The sequence below is a fragment of the Lithobates pipiens genome, unplaced genomic scaffold (genome assembly GCF_037356315.1).
Source record: "Lithobates pipiens isolate NorthernLeopardFrog02 unplaced genomic scaffold, aLitPip1_a1.2 Scaffold_13, whole genome shotgun sequence".
NCBI lineage: Eukaryota > Metazoa > Chordata > Amphibia > Anura > Ranidae > Lithobates > Lithobates pipiens.
Window position 1 is genome coordinate 511,477,057 of NW_027507718.1, and position 16,694 is coordinate 511,493,750.

The following is a 16,694-nucleotide window of genomic DNA, read 5'->3' on the forward strand; positions in this document are numbered from 1 at the left end:
TTTTGGGAACTTATTTGTGGTGGTGTACTCTCCAGGATTGCCATCATTCATTGTTCACTGAAAACATATAGCTTACACGTGCAGATCAGGTGGAGGAACAATGGACATGCCTGTCCAACGAAGCAAGGATCAAGATGAGTGATGTAGACCTTGCACCTTCAAAAAAACAGTATAATGGCATTTCCCAAGTGTCTACCCTGTTAAACCCCATACACACTATCAGATTTTCTGCTGATTTTTGTCTTCAGATTTACCAAAACCATGTAGTGCAAGGGCCTGCCTGATTGCATACACATTGACCAAACCATGTAGTGCAAGGACATGCCTGATTGCATACACATTGAAACTACTAAGGTTTTACCTCATATTATATGGTTTTGGTAAATCTGAAGGAAAAAATCAGCAGAAAATCTGATAGTGTGTATGGGGCTTTAGGTTCTTTTTAAGCTGGCCACAAAATTACATATCTTACAATAGAGAGCTTCAATCACGGTACACCCTCTAAAAATTAATCAATTATATGTAAGTATGGAAATAAACAGACTTTCAAGGTACCCATCTTCATATATTTATGAAAACATGATTTTTATTCCATTTGGTAAAATGATGAATGAACAAGACTAAAAGTGCACCAATAACTCAAGGAGAACATATCTTACAATAGAAGGGTTCAATCATGGCACCCCATCTGATAATTTATCAATTATAGGTAACTATGGAAATAAACAAACTTTCAAGGTGTCCAACATTACACAAATATTTAAAAAATAAAGATTTTTATTCCATTTGGTAGAATTATGGATGAACAAGATTAAAAGTGTACAAATACCTCAAGAGGAACATATCTTATAATAGAGGGCTTCAGTCTTGGTACCCCATCTGATAATTATCCAATTATAGTCAAGTATAGAAATAAAGTGACTTTCAAAGTACCCAACTGCACATAAATATTTATAAAAACATGATTTCTATTCCATTTGGTAAAATTATGGATGAACAAGATTAAACGTGCACAAATCAATCAAATAGAACCCGTATATCACCACCATCTAGTCCAACATCATCATGATTTTTATTCTATTCATTAAATATTATGGATGAACAAGAATAAAAGTGCACAAATCACCCAAGAAGAATCTATATATCAACACCACCTAGTCCAACACCATCGTGATTTTTGTTTGATTTATTAAAATTATGGATGTACAAGGTTAAAAGCACACATATCACCCAAGAAGAACCCATATAACAACACCACGTAGTCCAACACCATCATGATTTTTATTCCATTCATTAAATTTATGGATGAACAAAAAAAATGTGTGCAAATCACCCAAGAAGAACCCATATATAAACACCACCTAGCCCAACACCATCATGATTTTTGTTTGATTTATTAAAATTATGGATGTACGAGGTTAAAAGCGCACAAATCACCCAAGAAGAACTCGTATGACAACACCACCTAGTCCAACACCATCATGATTTTTATTCCATTCATTAAATTTAGGGATGAACAAAAAAAAAATGTGTGCAAATCACCCAAGAAGAACCCATATATAAACACCACCTGGTCCAACACCATCATGATTTTTTTTCCATTCGTTAAAATGATGGATGAACAAGAATAAATGTGCACAAATCCCCCAAGAAGAATCCATATATCAACACCACCTAGCCCAACACCATCATGATTTTTGTTTAATTTATTAAAATTATTGATGTACGTGGTTAAAAGCGCACAAGTCACCCAAGAAGAACCAGTATAACAACACCACCTAGTCCAACAACATCATGATTTTTATTCCATTCATTAAAATTATGGATGATCAAGAATAAAAGTGCACAAATCACCCAAGAAGAATCCATATATCATCACTACCTCGTCCAACACCATCATGTTTTTTTTTATTCCATTCAATAAATTTATGGATGAAGAACAATAAAAGTGCACAAAACACCCAAGGAAAACCCCTATATGAACACCACCTAGTCCAATACCATTATGATTTTTATTCCATTCATAAAATTACGGACGAACAAAAATAAAACTGCACAAATCATGCAAGAAGAGAACATATATCATCACCACCTAGCCCAACAACATCATGATGGTGTTGGACTAAGTGGTGTTGATATACGGGTTCTTCTAAGGTGATTTGAGTGCCTTTATTGTTGCTCATTCATAATATCAATGAAAATTATAAAAATAATTTTTTCATAAATATTTTTGTGAATTTGGGCCACAAAAATTAGATGGGGAGAATTCTCAGAGGTTTTATGTTTTTAAATTTATTTCTTAAGCAGCATACATAAAATGCAAACAAAAATGAAAAAATGAAGAACATTTCCAATACAGCCAATGCAGACTTCATCTAATGATTTTATCAGAGTTTTATCTTGATTATTTCTACACTGCCCAGTTGTTACCCAAACATGTGGAAAATGCTGCCAGATATCAACTTAGGTTATGTTTCCTGATGAGAAGTCAGTTGTGAGCAGGAGTATATTCCCTCAGGATATAAACATTTGAAATCTAAAAATATATAAAATATTCAAAATTCCAATGTCAGAAACTTGTACGTGTATTATTGAGGATGTTCTACAAAATATCAGGTCTAATGCTGGACAGAAATGGTTAGAATTTTTGCCAATTAATGTTGAATCTACCTATATTCAAGCCATGGGTGGCCCTGCAAGCACCACCTGGCTCTAAAAATGTTGATTCAAAAATTGACTGAGCTGGAAAATTATTGGCCAATCAGATACAGTCACTGTTCAGCGGCGCAATTGTATTTATGCAACCACAGGTGCCGCAGTTGCTTTAATACAATGGGGAGTCCACGTTGTTAGCATGGATGGGGACGTCAATTGATTTTCTTTCTGTCTCTTATGGGCTGAACAGCCAAAAGTTTAACCAGATATCCACTAGCGTCCAAATTTTCAGGACAAACCTTGGACCTTGAAGAAAAGGGTAGAAGCTGAAAGCTTGTCCTGAAAATGTGGATGTTGGTGCAAAAAAAAATACAAAAAAAAAATAACGTGGGCAGTACCCAATTGTTTTTGTTTCAAGCTCACTAATATGGCTACAGTCACCTGACCCATCTTCGCTCAACCTAAAAATCTAATTTTCTTGGTTTTATGCAAACCTATGGCTGTTTACAAACCGTTTAGGCTGATTCAAGATTCAGGGAGGATTCAACTGAAATTTAACCAGCTGAACAATGGTAGATACCCAAACAATTATGGACAATAGACAGAAATCTGAGATATCTTTGGAAATACATTTCCAACTTGTTAGATTATTCTCTCCATATGAAATTCTTATGGAAATTAAACCAACAACCATTTAGACCAACAACCTTGAGCAGACAAAAACAACCCTGGTGAATTGGCAAAAATGTGGTAATGTTACTCATATAGGAATTTTTTTTTTAGTTGGTGGGTTAATTTTGAAAAAGGGAGCCCATGGCTGAGATACCAGACCGATCCTTTCATTCTATGAATGGAAGTAAAGGCCAGAGTAAAGGCCAAGAGATATCTACTTCCAATGATCCAAAACAACAACTCACTATGCCAAAGTCATACAAGCTCCATAATAGAATCGTCTGATATAAATGACTCTTGTAACATTTGTTTACACATATTTAGGGTTTTTAATTTAAAAAAAATAATAATAATTTTCCAAAATATCTGCTCATTTCTTTACCAGCCTCATACATTTTTTTAGTTGATGGGTTAATTTTGAAAAAGAGAGCCCATGGCTGAGATACTGGAGCGATCCTTTCATTCTATGAATGAATGTAAATGACAGAGTAAAGGCCAAGAGACATCTTACTACCAATGGTCCAAAACAACAACTCACTGTGCCAAAGTCATACAAGTCACATAACAGAATCGTCTGATTTAAATTACTCTAACCCAAACATTTGTTTACAATTATTTAGGGTTTTAATTTTTTTTTTAATTTATAATTTTCCTAAATACTTGCTTATTTCCTTAACAGCCTCATATAAGATACCTTTTAAAACACTCAAGTCATTTAAGCTATCTTTGGTTAAGTAGTCTCTTATTTGCATCTCTGTGTAATTTGTTGAGTAATCAATCCACTAGGCAAATTTTTGGTCAATGCAATGAGAATTCGAGCATTACTAATGTTAATCAAGCAGCATGCTGGTATTGAACAGACAAAAACTACCATGGTAAATTAAAAAAACATTGGTAATGTTACTTTTACTTTTTTGCTTGGTAGGTTAATTTTGAAAAAGAGCTGAGATACTGGAGCGATTTATTTCCTTCTATGCAAAAAAAAAAGAAAAAAAAAAAAAAAAAAAGATCGGGGTGGTGAGAAAAAAAAAAAAAGGAAAGCTTTCCTGGTGCTTTATTATTAATAAAAATATGGCCACAAATTGCTGATTGGACTACATACATGGGATGCTGGTACAAAATTGGAGCAGGTATACTGGCAGTAAAAGTAGAAAAAATAATAATAATAATTAAAAAAACACAAAAACTGTAGGATGTGCTAACTAATAAGCAATGGCAAAGGCCAACTTTTTGAGCATGCATTTCCCCATTATGCTGGCTGAGCATTAAAAAATGCAGACAGCTTAAACTGCAGAACATACACTGTGCTGTGTTTGTTTATGTAACTGATTTTTTTTTTTTTTTTGGGCGACAAGATATTTCAGCCCTCCTGGTGGCGTAACTGTGTCAAGCAAAACAGCGAGAGCCTGTGAATTGCGTGCCTTGGGCGTGCTATATTGTTTTGATATGACTAATGCATTAAACGTCATCTTTAGCTGTTAGATTTCCTTCGGGTGCTCTTAGCAAACTTATTATCCATACTTTGCCCTTACTGATTAGCTAGAAATGATATTTCGCTGCAATCTTTAATTTTAACTAATTTCTTCCTGAGCTGATAATGTTTAGATGGGTTCCTTTTAACAAGCCCCAATCACTAGTGAATATTTTTTATTATATTTAATTAAATGTGGGATTCATTGTTTTTTTTTTAATGTATGAACTTACACACAGTTTATGATCTGGCAATTCGTTTTTCAGTGATTTTTGGATATTTTATTTTTTAACAGGTATTTATTTATTAAAATATTTAATAAAAATATCTTAAAATATAAGAATGGGGGGGGGACCCTAGCAAATAACTTGTCATATTGATACACTTTCGTTCAAAAATGACTTGATAAACAACATAGTTTGCATAATGAATGCAGCCTTCCATAAATAATACTTTCACCCTGTTTACATGCTACCTAAAGACAGATAAAGTACATTATAATAGTAGTTGTAATACAATATCCCTTTAAAAACAAAAAAATTACAGTTTATATTATTTCTATAAGTTTGAAGGATGGCAGGCAGCCATCACTCATTTGAAATTGTCCCACTGCTAAAACTTGTATGCAAAAGCAAGGTTTCAGAATATTAAATATATTCTATAATAAATAAAAGTTAACCCAAACAGTGCAAAAATGTATATTTTAAGTGGTACTGTGACTTCAACAATGTAAAGTTTTGATAAAAACACAAAGTTCACAGAACAATATTTAAATGGCAATTTTTATTTTTGTAATTTTTATGTTGCAGGTATCAGGCTTCACGCTGGTATAAAGTCAATGCAATAACTACTTTAAAAAAAATAATAATAATTTTTAATCATGTTACGCCACTGTTAGAAATTAAATGCAAAAAACAGTTTCTGTCAAAACCTAGAAATACGTTCACATTTTTTTGAAACAATTTTCTCAGTAGTTGTTTAAAGTAATAAATGCACGCTAACTTGCAAAAGTATGTAAATGTACTTTTGCGTTGTATGCCGCCATGCTTAAAAATGATTTATTTTAAATACATAATCATGCATGGGTATATATATATATATATATATAAACTTCAAGCATATCATTTATGCCAGGAATAAAAAAAAAGTTTAATAACGTAACTTACCATTTAAGAATAATGCATGAGAAAGAGATGAAACAATGGTATTTATATGTTTCCCTTCAAAATGCTCCACCCCCCTACCCCCCCCCCCCAAAAGAATATATATATTTGTGAAATGTGTAATCTAGCAACAATTGCAATTGCAACAATGCACAATTGTTGACATGAGTTAGGTGGGTCCACCATTTTGTTGTTGAGTGGGGCGCTGTGCAGCAAAATGGTGGATGTCGGCACTCATCCTTCATCCAATTAAGAAATGCCATAAGAGTTTCCCATCTTAATTTGTTTTGTACGTGTTTTTTCCCCCCCAAAGGTCAGTAGTATGATGTCAATACGGGCAATTTACGCCGACAAGCGCTAAAGAACACCAACTCAATGACACTAAATTACATTTTTGTGCAATCAAGTACTGAATATACCATTTGCCCTACCATGTCCCTAGTTAAGTGTTAAATGTGACTCATTAGGTTACATTACATTTTTCAGATGCACTCGGCACCCTGGACCTCTTATTTAGCAAAAAATGTATTTAAAAAATTTGGATCGCTAAGAAAATCCATGTATGCGTATATGGTACCTAGTATACATCTATGACTGTATGGAGTCATTTCTATTTACACAACTATCTTCAAACATTTTCATACAGCCCTACTAAATAATCACAAACACTTCGACTTCCCTGTTTTCTACACTTGGAACTTGCTACTTTTGGGATTTATTTAAAACAGAAATGAGAATATTTACTACAGCGATAACTTAAATATAGCATTACTAGTAGTAGTACTTCCACAATGTTAATGTGATAGTATACAGTTTGGCGTTATCAAAAATCCTAGTTATCAACACGAATCTGAATTAATTATGGACTGGGCTGCCCAATGCACACTACTTTCAGTTGACTTCCTTACACTTAATTAAAGAGCGTGACTAATTAGAAAGCTGTAACAACTAGTTAGTACAATACTTACTGAGTGTCACATGATCAAATCATTTTACTACACAGCCAATCCCCCCACTACCACCACTACCACCCCTTCCATAAATACTAAAGGGTAAGAGAATGGTCAATAGGCTTTGTCGACATGGCCTGAAAAGTGCTCCCATTTTTTTTACATATATATATATATATATGTATATATATATATATATACTGTAAAATGGACACTGTACGCAAAGGACAAGCTGTTATTACGAAGCATTCATCATGGCATCTAAGGCCGCCTCGCTTTGTTGTTGAACTTAGGCTGACCTCTATACACCGCAAGGTATGTGAGGCAGATGGTGACACCCACAGTTAATGGAGATGCAAATCCTTTCCTGAGCATTCCCGACAGCAAAACAGTTGCCTAAATTTCGCCACGTTTTTTTATTAGCGGGATAGGCATTTATGTTAACATCCTTCATTAATGTTGAGTAGTTATAATGGGGGTCACATGATGCAGCAAACACTTATGCTGCAGTAAAGGGGACTTGCCTAGCCCATGGTGAAAGCCACCATCAATAGATAGAAACACCACAAACATCCGTGTACCAAAAGGTACCTATTACCAGCATCCCGGGGGCTATCATCCCAGCCTTGCCCTCCCCAGACAATTGCTTTTCAAAGCCCAAATCTGTAAAAAAATTCTAATAATCTCCAGCCTTCCACGTCATTTATTTTGTCTTGTTTTGTACCCTGACAAAAAGAAGAAAAAAAAAATAAGTGTTTGAGACGTGTCGCTCGACAAGAGCTCTGAATCTTCTGGTGTTTCATCAGCAATTGTTTGCAAAATTACAACCTTCCCAAGGCAGTCTGCTTGTGTATATTGTCGAAAGAATCCACCAAGCAAAGCATTATGGCTGTCAATCTAAATTTTCTGTACTAAGGAACCTGTACAAAGGCTTCTGCCATTACCAGTCTTATGATTCTCTACCAACTGAAAAACCTCCATTAGGAAGGAGAAAAGACGTACATTTGTGGTCAGACAATATTAAGGCTTTGCACTAAACATAGACTTTTAGACAGAGGTGTTGTCAAGAAAGATGGTTATGGAATCAGTTTGGGAAGATGTGCGTTTATCTAAATGCGAGGGTTTCATGAATAAAGGAGGGGGGGGGGGGAGACAAGGCAAGGGCTAGACTTTTTGTAAGCAAAGGGGTTTAAAAAAAAAAAACATTAGACGTATCTTTCTTTTCGACTGTCCGAGCATTTAATCTTTTACTCTATGGATATATAATAGATTGTGAATGCCTGTTTATTTATCAATGTAGCTATCGATGTCAAGCATGCCATGTATATGTTAAGTCATATCTACAAACTCCTATTGGTATACATACATTCACACATTAAATAAAAATAACTTTGCGCACTGTACACATATTTATCAATTACACGACAGCGTATTTAGCTTCATTAAATGGCATAAAAAAATACAACACAATAACAATTACCAAATTCTTTATTTTAAAAAAAAGCCTTTAGCACTCCACAATCATCAACAAATTTCTTGGTTGGGTAAAAGGTTGAGATCAATTCTAATCTACAATACACAATAAGAAACTATGGTTTGCTGATGCAGCTGAAGACTCAGGCTATAAGCAATAGAATAAAAAAGCCTTCAACACCTCACAATTGTCAACAATTTTTGAAGTTTGAGGTAATTTCTAATTTCAAATACTTAAAAAAAAACAAAAAACTATGGCTTGCTGATGCAGCCCAAGACTCGGGCTATAACCAATAGAATAAAAAAGCCTTCAACACTTCACAATTGTCAACAATTTTTGAAGTTTGAGATCAATTATAATTTCAAATACTTAATTTAAAAAAAAAATCTATGGTTTGCTGATACAGCCCAAGACTCAGGCTATAACCAATACAATAGAAAAAGGCCTTCAACATTTCACAATTGTCAACAGTTTTTGAAGTTTGAGATCAATTCTAATTTAGAATACTTAATAATACCAAAAAAAAAAACAACTATGGCTTGCTAAAACAGCCCAAGATTCAGGCTATAGCTACTATAATAAAAAGGGCCTTCAACACTTCACAATCGTCAACAATTTTTGAAGATGGAGATCCATTGTCATTTTCAATACTTAATATAAAAAACTATGGCTTGCTGATGCAGCCCAAGACTCAGGCTATAACCAATAGAATAAAAAAGGAATTTAACACTTCACGATCGTTAACAAATTTCGAACATGGAGATCCAGTCTAATTTCAAATACTTAATATAAAAAAAAAACTTTGGCTTGCTGATACAGCCCAAGACTATAACCAATAGAACAAAAAAGGCCTTTAACACTTCACAATCGTCAACAAATTTTGGTTGGTAAAAGTTTGAGATCAATTCAATTGTAGAATATTCAATAAATACGATGCTTTGCTGATGCAGCCTAAAGACTCAGGCTTTAACTCATACAATATAAATGCCTGTGGATAAAACGCATTACATAATGCTAATTTATGAGCTCTCCTTACTCATAAAACCCCTTCCGTAGTTGTTCCTATATCATCAAATCAGCAGTCACTTGCATAACGGAGTTTAGAATCTGTTGTTTTTTTATAGACCTATTATCATTTACGCTTCGAAATATTAGAAAAACTCTATCAGGATAAGAGCCTTCCTAAGATGGAAGTGTACAAAAATATGTTTGTTGTGTATGAAAAGAGAGGTGCAGTATGAGCTGCCTGGAGCCTGGAGTAAGTGTTATTGATTTTAAAGCAAGTGCTGAGATTATTGCTCTGAAACGCTGCAGGAGCAAAACCTGACTCAGTGACTGTTCACTACTCTGTTTACAGTTTGTGTTTGAAGCCTGTGAGCGTGAGTCCTGTGACACAAGGCCTTGTTCTGTTTGTTGTCCCTAATTGTTGGAACAATAAAGTTATGGCTATCTACATTTAAAAAAAAAAAAAAAGAAAAGAAAAAAAAGCAACCGGTACAGAGAGAATGCCAGAAATTTATCAAAAAAAAAATCGAAAAACCCAAAATAATAACTCGAAGTAGGGACAGTAGAGCGGTGACGACAGGGGACTTGGTGAAGCAGTTTCTAAATATAACCACAGCTACAACGTATTACTCATCGCCTCGTCACCCAGCAAGCTCATCCTTCGTGCACGGTAAAGCTCTTCACTGATATGTACGATAACATTCGCACTCGCAAATAAGGCTGCACTAGGGCAATACGTAGAGTGGAATGCTCCCAAGCTTACTGCTTGTACATGAGAAAGTAGAAGCCAGCCTTCGTTCATGCAACTTATGCATATTTCATGCCTTGTACAGTCACGTAAGCAGTTATAGGTTTCTATATTGTCGTTCACCTAGGAAGGTCTAGATACCAGATGGGAACAATGACAGACATTGTGCTTTTCGAGGAGGTCACCATAGCTCCTAGTTGGCTTGTTTGTTTTTGAGGTCTAAGTAGGGAACGATGGCAAGCACTCTACCACGGCGCGGACACTAGAGGAAATGTTAAGACATTTTTATCGTTACTACAATCATGTAACTTCCACATGAACGCTATGACAAGCAGAGATGCACCTGCAGCTAGGAGGTTTCTCTGCTCTGATAACATATTGCTATTGGCTCGTTAATTAAAGCGATTGGTGCATAAGAGAGAAAAACAGAGGCCCCCTCGCAGCCGGAAGGATAAGGTTGTATGCTTTCGCTCACCCATCTCTCGCAAGCCTCCATTCATCTCTCGTCCTTCTCTGCCATCCCATTCCCTTCGTTTTGCCCCCCTCCCTCGTTAAATCCTTACCTCTGACCAGGATCCGTCGACAGTAATCAGCTTCTCCTGCAGACTGGGTGTCCTGAGTTTCCTCTTTGGACGATCCCGGGCTAGAGGTGGAGGTCACAGGAATGTCCTTTATGCTATGGCCTCGTAGTGAGCACTCCAGATCTGCTCTGCTTCCCTTGTCTCTGAGTCGCTCCGTGCACGACGTGGCTGACTTGCCACACAGAGGGCTCCTCTCTTCGGACACTCCATCGCCCATACTAGTGGCCTGATCAAACATCAGGCAAAGCCCCCCCTTTAACCCCTAGGTTTGCCCCCTCCCCGTCAACACCAGTTTGAGAAAAGCTGATCCAAAAAAAAAAAAAAGCAGAAACAAACAAACCACGAGTCACTCAGGCAGGAGAAGTCAGAAGCCAACTGCATGAAGGGCATCAGCTGAGGTTCTGTATAAGTATTCCACATAGGGCATGGTTGCCACCGTACACAAACGCAGGGTCCCCTCAGCAACTCAGCAACGTTGGTCTTTCTTATAAGGGTAGACGACAAGTAGCTCCCAGATGTGAAATTTCCATGCAGCGAAAAGAGAAATGGAAAAGAGGCATATATTATGGACTGTGAAGAGTATTGCTGAGACTCTTGAAGAGTCGACTTATAAGAAGGTGATGCTTCTCTCTGTTCTTTCTTGCCTTTTTTCTTTTTCCTCTGCCAGCCAAGTATAAAGAATTGTGAATGAATGAAAGAAGGCGTTCCAGGGGTTTTTTTTTTCCTCCTTTAAAGAGTTCAGGGTTTGACAGCCCAAATATTCTCCTTGGTGAAGAACTTCTACAGTTCAAAAAAGCCCCATATGTCAGAGTAGGTAGTGTTCCAAAGATACGATGAGCACTCACTGTTCCTCAAAGCTGGTCTTGTGCCAGACTCAAAGCCCTGCTTTACTTATTCCCTGACAGGTTGGACTTTGAAATATGATTGCGCTGGTAAAAGATCAATACTACTTAAAAATATATATATATATTTTGTAAGGGAAGGAGGGGATGGAGAGGTGGACATGGGGGGCAGTGGGTGGGAAGAGGGAGGAGGGAATTCCAGATTAGCAAAGCCTTGTCTATATGTTAAACTCTTCCTCCTCTCCCTCCTACTCTGCGTTCTCCAGATAAGCTTAGGAAATACCTTGGGATCTCAGCCACATAAATGCTTCTGTTGAGAAAGGAGGTAGGTAGGAGGCATTTTTAAAATGAGTGCTTACTGCAATGCAATTTCCTGCTTGTGAAATGCCTGCAATTGATTGGTAAACAAAGAATCTATTTAGGAGAAGGTACTTGTATGTACATAAAAGAGGAAAGGGGAGTGTGTGGTGGTTAATGAAAGAAATGGCATATCTTGAGGTGTTGCATTTCAAGTTTATGTCTTTAGTAAGCCGGTAATGCCTAATGCTGCCATAGTATAATAGTATTCAAAAACATTGATTACGCTTTGCTGTTAGCTTGCAGTATGACGTATGTCCTAACTATATATATACATATATATATATATATATATATATATATATATATATATATATATATTTATTTATTTATTTTTTCTTGGGGTTGTGGGGGGGGGGGGGGAGTTTGATGGCTTTATATAAAGAAGCACATAGAGGTTTTTCTTTTTTTCTTTTAATAGCATTGTTTAATTTCATGTATGTGTTTTTTTGTGTATCTATATCAAATTATTTTATATTGTATCTTTGTTTTATAATAGACTATTATATTGCTTCGTATTGTATTATTATAGTATTAGTACCACTGGCATAAAGATTATATAAGTACAATGGCATTTCATATTTGGTGGGGGGAAAAAAAATGAAATGCAAGTTTGAAAAATTAGTTTTATCTATTGGTGTCGCTAAGTTCATTCTGATAACTGCAGTAAGTTTTTACTCATTAAAAAAAAAACGTTTTTATTAGAATGACTTACGCTAATTTTTGCTAATGCCCAAGTTAAACAGAAAAGAGAACGCAGAACTTTTAGTCTAAGTATTTTTATTGCTATTTAAAAAGTACTATAGCATATATCTATCCATCTATCTATCTATATATATATATATATATATATATATATATATATATATATATATATATATATATATATATATATATATATATATGTATGTATATATATATATATATATATATATATATATATATATATATATATATATATATATATATATATATAATAGAGAGAGAGTATAATATTATAGAATACACATATCTATATAGATATATGTTCATTAATAATAATATTAATGTATTTTATATATATATATATATATATATATATATATATATTTCATTTATTTTTTTATTGTTATTATGCATGATTATATAGCACCAACAGTTTGTGCAGCACTTATATATCATGAATATTTTGTATTATTATTATTAATAATACCTAACATAAACCACCAACGTATGTTGGAGTGCTGTGCAAGTTATATAATGCTAAAAAAAAAAAAAAAAGAAGATATATAATCTAAAATGACTGCGTTTGTATTCTTTTATAAACTACTTTTCTATGTTTAATATACTGCAGGTCCCTATGACACTGAATGCAATACGATCAGCTTTAAAGCATTACAGAACACTGAGGGAGGTCTGCAACTTCAGAGAACAAGTGACAGCAGCTCCAGCAATTTTATAAATGATATATTTTAAAAAGCCAAAATCTTATTTTGCAATGCATGAAGGTGATTTTGATTCATATTTGCTTTGTATGATTTTAAAATAAGTATTACATTTTATTTATAGTTTGCATAATTATAGAGATGAACTAACCTGCTTTCTAGCGTAGCTCCTGCCCTGCTGCCACCTACCTGATCTATAAAAATCCAAAAAGGAAACATATGCATCACAAATCTATATAAAAGAGGAACACTCCGAGGAGTTTGAAGAACTTTCTGCAGCTGGTAGGTGGAGGAAACTCCCTGACTTCACTCACCTTGGTGTTTTCTCTTGTTTAAAAGCCACGCCAATCTCCAGGGGTTTGCATTATACAAAAGATTTCAATTAAATAAACAGGATCTAAATGAATTAGTCTGTTAATTGGATACGCTTGCCTGACTCTCTGAGCAACCCAAGGAAAAAAAAAAAAAGGAGAGATTCTGATAAGTGATAAATAAAAGAAACTAAAAGACCAAAACAAATAATCTCCCCTAAAGGCAAACTACTATCTATAATAGTGATAACAAAATACATTTATTTAGATGTTTAACCATTTTTTATTTTTTATTGGGGGGGTGATCATATAAGAATCACTGTTTTCGAACTATAAACTCTACAAAGTTGTATGTCTCCCTTAATTATTTTTTTTTTCTTTAAATTACAGCAAGTGACAGCTTTCTGAATTTAAACTTTGAAAGTCGTATTATAATATCTTTTTCCTTTTTCCATCTTTTTTTTGCCAAGTTTATCTAACTTTTTTATGTGGAAGATTTAAGTACTCTCTAGAATTTCTCTTACTAGATTTGATTTTTGTTATACGTTTAAATTGCATTACCGCTAAATTTCACATAGCAAATGATAATATCCTATCTGTTTGGAGAACATAGTAACATAGTTAGTCTGGTTAAAAAAAAGACACAAATCCATCTATTTCAACCAATTAAAAGGGGGTGGGGGAATCATACAATATTATATACACAATCCCATACCCACAGTAGATCCAGAGGAAGGCAAAAAAAAAAAAAAAACAGAAAAGCATGAGAAATAATAAAAAATAAATATATTAAAGATCATAGTTGTTTAAAAAGTCTATCTATCTATCTATCTATCTATATATATATATATATATATATATATATATATATATATATATATATATATATATATATATATATATATATATATATATATAGTAGATATATATATATATAGATAGATAGATAGATAGATAGATAGATAGATAGATAGATAGATAGATTTCAGCATATCCTGCATTCTATAACATGGTTTATTATCCATTGCACACTCTATATGCACCAATTTCTATATAGGATATATTTTATCATTTAAAATTAAAAATTTCAACACTTTAATGTCACCCAAAAAAAGTCCTATTTTTACGAATCACAGGAAAAAATGAAAATGTGCGTATGGTTTGTGATATCAGTTTAAAAAATAAGGAAAACAATGAATGATTACGTACTCTTGACTTGGACAGCGGAGAAAAAAAATGACAGAACTATGTATTTTCTGGTGCAAAATGAAATAATTTCATGTAGCAGTGGAACAGGAGCTCCTTTAAAAAGCATGTAAAATGAATTACATTTGACTCACTTTTGTATAATGTAGTTCTTTAGTTATGCACGGATGTAAAAAAAAAAAAAATAATAAAAAAATACTGAAAAATCACTAATTGACACAAATGAGACTCTAGTCCAATTTTTGAAAAGCCTATGATAAAATGTTGCCTGCTATGGCTTAATTTCTTGATTTCTGATATACATTTTTTTATTTTTTTATTATGCAATTTAAAACATGACAACTCCTTGTTGAATGTTAACTTCAATGGCTCCAGTTATTTTCCCATCCTTACATTTGCCTAGACTCGTATTGACTTATTTACTCTCCATGGACCTCTGCAGGTTAAAATAAAAGTGGTTTTTGCTTACTATTACCCTATGATGAAGTCCAAGTAGACATGAGACAACCTCCTTTAAGCTGTTTTAGCTCATCGTGTTCCAGCCTTGCCTGACCTGAAGCACAGGTTTGTCTAGAGTGGCAAGAAACAACATGGGACAACCAATTAAAATGTCGTATTGGCTTATCTCAAGGATGCTTCACCTGACTGCTTGTATTTGTTACTACCCCCTTTTTTTTTATGCTTACTTTGTGACTGTCATTTTGGTACCCAAAATATTTTTACCTAAACTACACTAAATTCAATTGAGTTAGTATTAAAAAAAAATCCACAATTTTTTTTTTTTTTTTTTTTTTAAAACTCTGTTAACACAAGTAAGTATTAAAAAACATTGCAATTAAAACTATATATATATATATATATATATATAGAGAGAGAGAGAGAGCTATAGATAGATAAATAGATAGATAGATAGATAGATAGATAGATAGATAGATAGATAGATAGATAGATAGATAGATAGATAGATAGATAGATTATTTATTTATTCTATATATATATATATAGATAGATAGATAGATAGATAGATAGATAGATAGATAGATAGATAGATAGATAGATATGTAGATATCTATCTATATATCTAGCTCTATATATCTATAGATATAGATATATATCTTTATATATATATATATATATATATATATATATATATATATATATATATATATATTTGAAAGTGGTTTTGCTGTGGAACAATTTTTAACTATTATTAGAAATGTGTCTTTTCTAGTCAGTGTAATTCTGAATAATGGAGTTTTTGAGGCTTTTACAACTTAATAAGTACAGCCCAGAATAAAGTGCAATGCAAAGAGCTACAAGCAGAAAAAAATACAAAAAAAAATGCAAAAAATACAAGCAGTTTTCACTTTTTCCCCACTGTGCAAAAGTTATACATTTCTACACATTCACTTGGGAAATCCTCTTTTTCTGGGGGGGGGGGGGGGGGCTTTATCATTTACTGGGAAGTCAAATTTGAGACCGCCATCCATTCTTCAGTTCTGCATGAGAAAATGATAAAGAGATTTGGGATATGTTTTAGTGTCTTTTTTTATTTTATTTTACTTAACAGCGCATTTACATAAAATAAAAATATATCTATCACACCATATTCTGCCCACTACCTCTAATAAGCTTCTTTTTTTTTTTTTTTTTATTCACAAAACAGTTAACTTACCAAACTTGTGCTCACTTCAAAGGTTTAGGCAATAAATAAATAAATAATTCCCTTATCTACATGAGGTCTGTAAAAAAAGTTTCTGCACTTTTATACTTTTGTTGAAAGCGGAGGAGCTTTGCTGATGGCATAAAAAAAAGTTGGGGAAAGTGCATTGCAA

The 16,694-nt window shown here is 33.7% G+C and overlaps 1 protein-coding gene across 1 annotated transcript in view; it reads right to left on the reverse strand.

Annotated features, from left to right (window-relative positions):
- Positions 1 to 11,873, reverse strand: part of VAX2 (ventral anterior homeobox 2) — a 146,736-nt gene extending 134,863 nt beyond the window's left edge. Inside the window, exon 1 of the mRNA XM_077478058.1 lies at positions 10,702 to 11,873. Within this exon, the coding sequence (XP_077334184.1) occupies positions 10,702 to 10,957 (256 nt within the window). The 5' untranslated portion in view covers positions 10,958 to 11,873. The remainder of the gene's footprint in view (positions 1 to 10,701) is intronic.
- Between the last annotated feature and the right edge of the window lie 4,821 nt (positions 11,874 to 16,694).